This window comes from Coregonus lavaretus (assembly GCF_964263955.1).
Source record: "Coregonus lavaretus genome assembly, contig: HAP1_SCAFFOLD_301, whole genome shotgun sequence".
NCBI classification, from domain to species: Eukaryota; Metazoa; Chordata; class Actinopteri; order Salmoniformes; family Salmonidae; genus Coregonus; species Coregonus lavaretus.
The window spans coordinates 56,046-68,052 of record NW_028159431.1 but is presented as its reverse complement, the minus strand read 5'-3'; the positions used below and the strand labels follow the sequence as shown (position 1 = coordinate 68,052).

The 12,007-nt window shown below is 43.6% G+C and overlaps 1 protein-coding gene across 1 annotated transcript in view; it reads left to right on the top strand.

Moving 5' to 3' along the window:
- The window catches only part of LOC311122858 (ornithine aminotransferase, mitochondrial-like), a 35,675-nt gene extending 31,200 nt beyond the window's left edge, over positions 1-4,475 (top strand). Inside the window, exons 9-10 of the mRNA XM_084197174.1 lie at positions 2,205-2,349; positions 3,371-4,475. Of these exons, the coding sequence (XP_084053300.1) occupies positions 2,205-2,349; positions 3,371-3,531 (306 nt within the window). The 3' untranslated portion in view covers positions 3,532-4,475. The remainder of the gene's footprint in view (positions 1-2,204; positions 2,350-3,370) is intronic.
- Positions 4,476-12,007: the final 7,532 nt, after the last annotated feature.

Sequence of the window (12,007 nt, the reverse complement as noted above, 5' to 3'; positions counted from 1 at the left end):
GGTTTAGTAAGACAGGATACTCCCCAGAGCAACAGACAGCTGAGAGTACTGTATCTGGCTAGCTGGTTTAGTAAGACAGGATACTCCCCAGAGCAACAGACAGCTGAGAGTACTGTATCTGGCTAGCTGGTTTAGTAAGACAGGATACTCCCCAGAGCAACAGACAGCTGAGAGTACTGTATCTGGCTAGCTGGTTTAGTAAGACAGGATACTCCCCAGAGCAACAGACAGCTGAGAGTACTGTATCTGGCTAGCTGGTTTAGTAAGACAGGATACTCCCCAGAGCAACAGACAGCTGAGAGTACTGTATCTGGCTAGCTGGTTTAGTAAGACAGGATACTCCCCAGAGCAACAGACAGCTGAGAGTACTGTATCTGGCTAGCTGGTTTAGTAAGACAGGATACTCCCCAGAGCAACAGACAGCTGAGAGTACTGTATCTGGCTAGCTGGTTTAGTAAGACAGGATACTCCCCAGAGCAACAGACAGCTGAGAGTACTGTATCTGGCTAGCTGGTTTAGTAAGACAGGATACTCCCCAGAGCAACAGACAGCTGAGAGTACTGTATCTGGCTAGCTGGTTTAGTAAGACAGGATACTCCCCAGAGCAACAGACAGCTGAGAGTACTGTATCTGGCTAGCTGGTTTAGTAAGACAGGATACTCCCCAGAGCAACAGACAGCTGAGAGTACTGTATCTGGCTAGCTGGTTTAGTAAGACAGGATACTCCCCAGAGCAACAGACTGCTGAGAGTACTGTATCTGGCTAGCTGGTTTAGTAAGACAGGATACTCCCCAGAGCAACAGACAGCTGAGAGTACTGTATCTGGCTAGCTGGTTTAGTAAGACAGGATACTCCCCAGAGCAACAGACAGCTGAGAGTACTGTATCTGGCTAGCTGGTTTAGTAAGACAGGATACTCCCCAGAGCAACAGACAGCTGAGAGTACTGTATCTGGCTAGCTGGTTTAGTAAGACAGGATACTCCCCAGAGCAACAGACAGCTGAGAGTACTGTATCTGGCTAGCTGGTTTAGTAAGACAGGATACTCCCCAGAGCAACAGACAGCTGAGAGTACTGTATCTGGCTAGCTGGTTTAGTAAGACAGGATACTCCCCAGAGCAACAGACAGCTGAGAGTACTGTATCTGGCTAGCTGGTTTAGTAAGACAGGATACTCCCCAGAGCAACAGACAGCTGAGAGTACTGTATCTGGCTAGCTGGTTTAGTAAGACAGGATACTCCCCAGATCAACAGACAGCTGAGAGTACTGTATCTGGCTAGCTGGTTTAGTAAGACAGGATACTCCCCAGAGCAACAGACAGCTGAGAGTACTGTATCTGGCTAGCTGGTTTAGTAAGACAGGATACTCCCCAGAGCAACAGACAGCTGAGAGTACTGTATCTGGCTAGCTGGTTTAGTAAGACAGGATACTCCCCAGAGCAACAGACAGCTGAGAGTACTGTATCTGGCTAGCTGGTTTAGTAAGACAGGATACTCCCCAGAGCAACAGACAGCTGAGAGTACTGTATCTGGCTAGCTGGTTTAGTAAGACAGGATACTCCCCAGAGCAACAGACAGCTGAGAGTACTGTATCTGGCTAGCTGGTTTAGTAAGACAGGATACTCCCCAGAGCAACAGACCGCTGAGAGTACTGTATCTGGCTAGCTGGTTTAGTAAGACAGGATACTCCCCAGAGCAACAGACAGCTGAGAGTACTGTATCTGGCTAGCTGGTTTAGTAAGACAGGATACTCCCCAGAGCAACAGACAGCTGAGAGTACTGTATCTGGCTAGCTGGTTTAGTAAGACAGGATACTCCCCAGAGCAACAGGCAGTTGAGAGTACTTCAAAGCAGTGGGTGGGACCATCCTATCTCCTCTGACCACAGAACTTGGGCTCCTATCTCCTCCGAGTGATCGCTAACACGCCGCGGTCAACCGCTGCTTTCACAAGGTGATCTCTCATTAAACCCTCAATATGGACTAAGATCTACTGGTGTACACAACTCAATGTATAAAGGAGATTTGTGGCTGCTCATGGTATTGTTTATTGTGTTGTGTGGACACTAGTTGACTGTGTTGGGTCATGGGTCGTTGGATATGTGTTAAACAAAGTCCTGACTGCAATAGAAGCCTTAAAACGGACTGCTCCTCACAACTGTTGGTCTTTGTGGTGTTTCCTCTAACAGTATGTTGTCCTGCCCTACAGGTTCTGGAGGAAGAGAAGCTTGCGGAGAACGCTGAGAAGATGGGTCAGTTGCTGAGGTCAGAACTGTCAAAGCTTCCTAAAGAGATCGTCCCCGTCGTCCGGGGCAAAGGCCTCCTCAATGCTATCGTCATCAAGGAGACTAAAGGTATGGATGTATCTGATGTGAAGCCAGTTAGCTGTGGTGTAGTCTCTCTTGAAAGACTTAACGAGAGTAGAGAGATGGCCCAGTTCTGGGTGCTGAGGTTAGTGACGGGGTACTAGTGACTGAGGCCATTGTTCCCATGAGTCTCTTGGTGCGTCAGCAAGCTCTGTCTTTGGCTGGCCGGTGGTGCTGTGTAGAAAAGCTCCCTGGTTTGAGCCCAGCTCGGGGGAAGACAGGGAAGGAAGCTATACTGTTCCACAGAGCCCCAGCTGTCCTGTTAGGGGAGTAGGTCAATACTGTCAGAATGTACGCTAGGCCATCAACGCACGTCACCTGACCAGGAAGAGATTCCTGTTTGCTTAGATGAACAATCAACATTGTCTTGTTGGCATAATGCGATTAAATATTTTGCTGTGCAACCTGAAGTTTTAATTTGGGAGCGACAGAAAAAATCCTATGTACACTACATGACCAAAAGTCCAATATCTCATTCTAAAATCATGTGCATTGATATGGAGTTGGTCCCCCGATCTGTCTGGTGCTCCTAAATCTGATGTTGTGCTCCTCACTTTTTAAACAATGAAAATGGTTCATTTAGGGCCCTGCTTGTTGGCAGGGTTTTGCAATTGTTGCTCTGTATCTCCCGAGTGGCGCAGTGGTCTAAGGCACTGCATTGCAGTGCTAGCTGTGCCACTAGAGATCCTGGTTCGAATCCAGGCTCTGTCGTAGCCGGCCGTGACCGGGAGACCCATGGGGCGGCACACAATTGGCCCAGCGTCGTCCAGGATAGGGGAGGGAATGGCCGGCAGGGATGTAGCTCAGTTGGTAGAGCATGGCGTTTGCAACGCCAGGGTTGTGGGTTCGTTTCTCACGGGGGGTGGGCCAGTATAAAAAATAATGTATGCACTAACTGTAAGTCGCTCTGGATAAGAGCTTCTGCTAAATTACTAAAATGTAAAATGTCTGTAGGCTGAAGCTTTGACCCCTGACGTGTGTGTGCGCACTTTTCTCCCTCGCCCCACAGACTATGACGCCTGGAGAGTCTGCATGCGTCTCCGTGACAACGGACTGTTGGCCAAGCCCACCCACGGTGACATCATCCGTCTGGCCCCTCCCCTCATCATTAAAGACCATGAGGTCAGAGAGTGTGTCGACATCATCCAGAGAACCATCATGTCCTTCTAGAACCACCTAGAATTGATTCTAGAACACTGGAACCAACATCGGACAGCCTTCTAATCTAGCTGATCTGAAAAAACAACTATCATCTGCTGTGAACTATCAACTATTGGAATGTGTTACTAACTCCTAAACATTTAGAAAATAAGTGTTATTGTATTGTAGCAGTACTCTCTTTTTAAGTGCATTTACTATGAGAATGTATGTGGAGAATACTTCTAAGAGGTTTTTAACATTACTGCCATTTGTAGTAATGGCAAGCTAAGCGTCGTCCAACCTAAGAATGTTTTCTCTTTTGAAGTGCTGGGTTACACTGCTGCTCCGAAGCAACTTGGGGTGACATTCAACCCAGGGCTGTTTTTAACTCTTCCAACTGGTTAGTTGGAAGACGGTTCAGATACTGATTTTAATTTTGTTGTTAAATCTGGCAACTACTACTGCAGCAAAGTTAAAAACGTTTTAATGTGCTTAAACTTTTTTCACTTTCTAAAAAGGGAGCAGTGTTTTAAAAAAACAAACAAAGGAACATACAATTATTTAAATGTTAGTCATTTATTTGAACGTTACAGAGGTTTATGCTTGTCGGTGACATTAGCTTGAACCTTTTTGTTACTTAAAAGACACAGGTACAACCAAGAACGATATTTAAGTATTTAAAGGGGAATATTTTAATACCACTATAACTATAGCTGTTCTGTTACATTATTTAAACAAACCATAGAAAACTTTTTAAAACTGTAGCAGCACCCTGTGGGAGCTGGTCAACTACAGCACAGTGTAGGAAATAAGGTTCCATTTGAAATGCACCCAGTGTTTGTTGGAAACTTGCTAAAGAGAGAACATTTAAAACTGACTGTAAACTGCTGCAGGCTGAATATAATTTGGATTCTATTACTATATTTAAAGTTTGTTACATAAAATGTTCCTAACAATAAATAGCTGGAATCTTATTCTGATGTCCTGTCAATCATTTTTCATTCACTTTATCTACTTATGGCAATATGAAGATCTAGAAACATTGAGGTAGCAGGTTCCCCAGTCTACAGCGTGATTTGGTTCAAACCTCAGTCTTGTTTTACTCTGAGAAAATAACCATAGGAAACAGTTTAATTATTCCCTGCTAAATACACCCACATAATCATTAAGAGGACAATCTAAGGCTCTTTAAAAAAGGCAAACTGGGCTATTACCAGTAATGTAATTACAGTGTTCAGTTGTGCATAAATCTAAATCAAGTTTATGAAATTGTTTACAAAACACTAAATATCAAGTGTTACCACTAGGTGGTGGTGTGTTCTCACTGTTCCATTGATGTGTTCCTATACTGTGGTCCTCACTAGTTACCGAAAAAACAAAGTCATTATGGCTAAACCCTGTCTATTTCTACAATTTTATTTTCTATAATCTGTTTTTAACCATAACCACGCTGCTAACATTATGCTAAACCCTAACATTTTAAGGTTGAACCTTTTTAAGACCAAAAAGCTGTTTTAATGAATTTTAATGATATAGCCCATTTTGACTTTGTGGCTGTGATAACTAGTGACAACCCTGTACTGTATTTAGTTGATCAGAGCATTGTGTCAGAAATCCCAGACCTAGGGGAAAGGGCTCTGCGTATGCTGGAACATTGTTAATGTGGGAGACACCCTGTCTACCTAGGGAGACTAATCCGAGCACGAGACAAGTGAAAACAGACTAAGTACACACATCACACAACATGATATGTCCCCATGACCCTGTTACAACCATTACTGTCTCCAACACTCCATCCCCTCTGGCCCTGATACAACCATTACTGTCTCCAACACTCCATCCCCTCTGACCCTGTTACAACCATTACTGTCTCCAACACTCCATCCCCTCTGGCCCTGATACAACCATTACTGTCTCCAACACTCCATCCCCTCTGACCCTGTTACAACCATTACTGTCTCCAACACTCCATCCCCTCTGACCCTGTTACAACCATTACTGTCTCCAACACTCCATCCCCTCTGACCCTGATACAACCATTACTGTCTCCAACACTCCATCCCCTCTGGCCCTGATACAACCATTACTGTCTCCAACACTCCATCCCCTCTGACCCTGATACAACCATTACTGTCTCCAACACTCCATCCCCTAATGCCCTGATACAACCATTACTGTCTGTTTTAGCACCACCAGGTGATTTCATTGCAGTTTAACCATCAGTACGGGCTCAGATCTACTGGTGTGAGGCACCACTATACCCCACTATATAGGAGACATGTCTGCCTGCTGATGTCTGTTTTTTGTTGTGTTCACTAGAGTGTACTGTATATTGGGTCATGGGGTCCCTGGATTGGGGTTGACTTTTTCCTCACCACAGTGTCATGGTTGGCATACTTAATGTAGTTAGGTACAAAACATCCCCAAAACTATCAAAAGACACAGTGGCCTTGGAGGAAGGGTGAAAGTGTCTCAGTTTAATGACATAGTACAGTTGCAGCCAAATACACAGTAGACAAAACATTAAGAACACATTCCTAATATTGAGTTGCGCCAGCCCCCTCCCAGAACAGCCTTAATTCGTCGGGTCATGGACTCTACAAGGGGTCGAAAGCGTTCCACAGGGATGCTGGCTCATGTTGACTCCAATGCTTCCCACAGTTGTGTCAAGTTGGCTGGATGTCCTTTGGGTGGTGGACCATTCTTGATACACACAGGAAACTGTTGAGCGTGAAAAACCCAGCAACGCTGCAGTTCTTGACACACTCATACCGGTGCGCCTGGCACCTACTACCATACCCCGTTAAAAGGCACTTAAATCTTTTTTGCACATTTCTTTAAATCCCTATTTAATCTAAGGTACATTGAAATTGAAAAATAACTTTTGATCTATACACCTTGGTTCTGGTTCTGATCTATACACCTTGCTATTGGATTTTCAGCTTTGCAGAACCAATATTTTTGGGGGAAACTTTAAGTTTATGATTTAATTTAGAAAATAAAACAAATGTAATTGACCAAAGTATACAATATAACCCTATATATACCCATATACACTCCCCTATATATACCCCTATACACTCCCCTATATATACCCCTATACACTCCCCTATACCCTCCCCTATATATACCCCTATACACTCCATATATATACCCCTATACCCTCCCCTATATATACCCCTATACACTACCCTATATATACCCCTATACCCTCCCCTATATATACCCATATACCCTCCCCTATATAAACCCCTATACCCTCCCCTATATATCACTATACACTCCCCTATATATACCCCTATACACTACCCTATATATACCCCTATATATACCCCTGTATATACCCCTATACACTCCCCTATATATACCCCTATATATATCCCTATACGCTCCCCTATATATACCCCTATACACTCCCCTATACCCTCCCCTATATATACCCCTATACACTCCATATATATACCCCTATACCCTCCCCTATATATACCCCTATACACTACCCTATATATACCCCTATACCCTCCCCTATATATACCCCTATACCCTCCCCTATATAAACCCCTATACCCTCCCCTATATATCACTATACACTCCCCTATATATACCCCTATACACTCCCCTATATATACCCCTGTACACTCCCCTATATATACCCCTATACCCTCCCCTATATATACCACTATACACTCCCCTATATATACCCCTATACACTACCCTATATATACCCATATACACTCCCCTATATATACCCCTATATATACCCCTATACCCTCCCCTATATATACCCCTATACACTCCCCCATATATACCCCTATACACTCCCCTATATATACCCCTATATATACCCCTATACCCTCCCCTATATATACCCCTATACACTCCCCTATACACTCCCCTATATATACCCCTATATATACCCCTATACACTCCCCTATATATACCCCTATACACTCCCCTATATATACCCCTATACCCTCCCCTATATATACCCCTATACCCTCCCCTATATATACCCATATACACTCCCCTATATATTCCCCTATACACTCCCCTATATATACCCCTATACACTCCCCTATATATACCCCTATATATACCCCTATACACTCCCCTATATATACCCCTATACCCTCCCCTATATATACCCCTATACACTCCCCTATATATACCCCTATATATACCCCTCCCCTATATATACCCCTATATATACCCCTACACCCTCCCCTATATATACCCCTATACCCTCCCCTATATATACCCCTACACTCTCCTATATATACCACTATACACTCCCCTATATATACCCCTATACCCTCCCCTATATATACCCCTATACACTCCCCTATATATACCCCTATACACTCCCCTATATATACCCCTATACACTCCCCTATATATACCCCTATACCCTCCCCTATATATACCACTATATATACCACTATACACTCCCCTATATATACCCCTATACACTCCCCTATATATACCCCTATACCCTCCCCTATATATACCCCTATACACTCCCCTATATATACCCCTATACACTCCCCTATATATACCACTATACACTCCCCTATATATACCCCTATACACTCCCCGATATATACCCCTATACACTCCCCTATATATACCCCTATATATACCCCTATACACTCCCCTATATATACCCCTATATATACCCCTATACACTCCCCTATATATACCCCTATACACTCCCCTATACCCTCCCCTATATATACCCCTATACACTCCCCTATATATACCCCTATACCCTCCCCTATATATACCCCTATACACTCCCCTATATATACCCCTATACACTCCCCTATATATACCCCTATACAGTGGCGGCTCCTGAAAAAATTCTCAGGGGGGGCAATTTTTCTGATGATTTAGGTGACCTACACACATTTTAAAAAAGATATGTCCAGCAACAACATGAAGACAGGGGCAGCATATAAGTCAATACCAGAAGCATTTATTGACTGATCTCAAAAGTGTTGGCTTACCAGGGTTGGTGGAGCCCTCAGTTTCATCTTTGCCTCGCAAAGCTAACTCAAACACTCTGCAAAACTTCACACACTGGATTAGCCGGCTGAGGATGTGGCGGTTCTTGCTAATGTCGTAGTAAATATATTTGTTATAGTGAATATGGAATATGATGTGTTGAGTAAAATGTTGTGCTAAGATCTATTTAGGTCAGGAGCTGGTTATAAGTTATGTTCCTATCCAATAACAATGGACAAAAGGGTCCTATCTTGTCAGCCTTGTCAGTTTCAGTTCTCCAGTAAACTTGTGATTATCAACACTAACCTCATCGTTGTGGCGGCGGACAGCTAGCCTGTATCCCTCATCCAGTTGAGTGGGAATGTTCACTCTCCCCAAAGCAGACAATCTCAAACAGCTATCCATGTGGGTCTTTGACAGCTCATGTTTCTTAATCTTTCCTGAAAGATGGTGCATGTCCGTTACACACCAGTCGCTGTCCAAGCGGTGCTGTCTGCCGTGCCGCCTTCAGGGTGAAAGAGTAAGCAGGGGGTAGCAGAAGACTGCATTAGCTACATCGCAGCCTGCTAGCCAGGTTTTTCGTTCGTACCAATTTTTGGAAAATCCTCGGGTGTAGGACTTCCCCCCTTTAGTAGAAACCTGTTGAATTATTAAATTTGGTCTGGGAGGTCCTAATTGTTTCGTTGCCAATTTATCTTCATTTGTTCGCCGACAAAAAGGAACTTCTTTCAAAGACACAATCGAGTTGCACTGAAGCCTAGCCATTTTGATAGAAGTAGTGAATTGATTGACGCTGCTACCCGCTCTTTTCTTAGTTACGTTCATGGTTATATGTTACTTATGACGAAAGCGCGTAAGTGCAAGCCCTCAGAAACCCATAGAGATTGTATTGAAAGCTCTGATATTTGAAAAAAATAGATTTTACATGGGAGTCTATGACAGACTTCTGGGCGATTTTCAACCTGACTGAAATCGCCCCAAAAGGGGGGGGGGCCATTTGAAGCACGACTTTAGCCTGATTGGACATTTAGTGGCACTGTGGCAGATCAGACGTCTAGATTACAACACTGATAACTACTGTTGCCGTGATATAATTGATTAGAAAAAAAATCCCTTCCTTTTCCCGTTTGGCGCAGTGCGTCGCCCATATCGCCCTATTGAACACACCGCCCCTGCCCCTATACCCTCCCCTATATATACCCCTATACACTCCCCTATATATACCCCTATACACTCCCCTATATATACCCCTATACACTCCCCTATATATACCCCTATATATACACATATACACTCCCCTATATATACCCCTATACACTCCCCTATATATACCCATAAACCCTTCCCTATATATACCCCTATACACTCCCTTATATATACCCCTATACACTCCCCTATGTATACCCCTATACACTCCCCTATATATACCCCTATATATACCCCTATACCCTCTCCTATATATACCCCTATATATACCCCTATACCCTCCCCTATATATACCCCTATATATACCCCTATACCCTCCCCTATATATACCCCTATACACTCCCCTATATATACCCCTATACACTCCCCTATATATACCCCTATATATACCCCTATACACTCCCCTTTATATACCCCTATACCCTCCCCTATACAGTGGGGAAAAAAAGTATTTAGTCAGCCACCAATTGTGCAAGTTCTCCCACTTAAAAATATGAGAGAGGCCTGTAATTTTCATCATAGGTACACGTCAACTATGACAGACAAAATGAGAAAAAAAATTCCAGAAAATCACATTGTAGGATTTTTAATGAATTTATTTGCAAATTATGGTGGAAAATAAGTATTTGGTCACCTACAAACAAGCAAGATTTCTGGCTCTCACAGACCTGTAACTTCTTCTTTAAGAGGCTCCTCTGTCCTCCACTCGTTACCTGTATTAATGGCACCTGTTTGAGCTTGTTATCAGTATAAAAGACACCTGTCCACAACCTCAAACAGTCACACTCCAAACTCCACTATGGCCAAGACCAAAGAGCTGTCAAAGGACACCAGAAACAAAATTGTAGACCTGCACCAGGCTGGGAAGACTGAATCTGCAATAGGTAAGCAGCTTGGTTTGAAGAAATCAACTGTGGGAGCAATTATTAGGAAATGGAAGACATACAAGACCAGTGATAATCTCCCTCGATCTGGGGCTCCACGCAAGATCTACCTCGTGGGGTCAAAATGATCACAAGAACGGTGAGCAAAAATCCCAGAACCACACGGGGGGACCTAGTGAATGACCTGCAGAGAGCTGGGACCAAAGTAACAAAGCCTACCATCAGTAACACACTACGCCGCCAGGGACTCAAATCCTGCTTAAGCCAGTACATGTCCAGGACCGTCTGAAGTTTGCTAGAGTGCATTTGGATGATCCGGAAGAGGATTGGGAGAATGTCATATGGTCAGATGAAACCAAAATATAACTTTTTGGGAACAACTCAACTTGTCGTGTTTGGAGGACAAAGAATGCTGAGTTGCATCCAAAGAACACCATACCTACTGTGAAGCATGGGTGTGGAAACATCATGCTTTGGGGCTGTGTTTCTGCAAAGGGACCAGGACGACTGATCCGTGTAAAGGAAAGAATGAATGGGGCCATGTATCGTGAGATTTTGAGTGAAAACCTCCTTCCATCAGCAAGGGCATTGAAGATGAAACGTAACTGGGTCTTTCAGCATGACAATGATCCCAAACACACCGCCCGGGCAACGAAGGAGTGGCTTCGTAAGAAGCATTTCAAGGTCCTGGAGTGGCCTAGCCAGTCTCCAGATCTCAACCCCATAGAAAATCTTTGGAGGGAGTTGAAAGTCTGTGTTGCCCAGTAACAGCCCCAAAACATCACTGCTCTAGAGGAGATCTGCATGGAGGAATGGGCCAAAATACCAGCAACAGTGTGTGAAAACCTTGTGAAGACTTACAGAAAACGTTTGACCTGTGTCATTGCCAACAAAGGGTATATAACAAAGTATTGAGAAACTTTTGTTATTGACCAAATACTTATTTTCCACCATAATTTGCAAATAAATTCATTAAAAATCCTACAATGTGATTTTCTGGATTTTTTTTCCTCATTTTGTCTGTCATAGTTGACGTGTACCTATGATGAAAATTACAGGCCTCTCTCATCTTTTTAAGTGGGAGAACTTGCACAATTGGTGGCTGACTAAATACTTTTTTTCCCCACTGTATATACTCCTATACACTCCCCTATATATACCCCTATATATACCCCTATACACTCCCCTATATATACCCCTACACTCTCCTATGTATACCCCTATACACTACCCTATATATACCCCTATACCCTCCCCTATATATACCCCTATACACTCCCCCATATATACCCCTATACCCTCCCCTATATATACCCCTATACACTCCCCTATATATACACCCCTATACCCTCCCCTATATATACCCCTATATATACCCCTATACCCTCCCCTATATATACCCCTATACACTC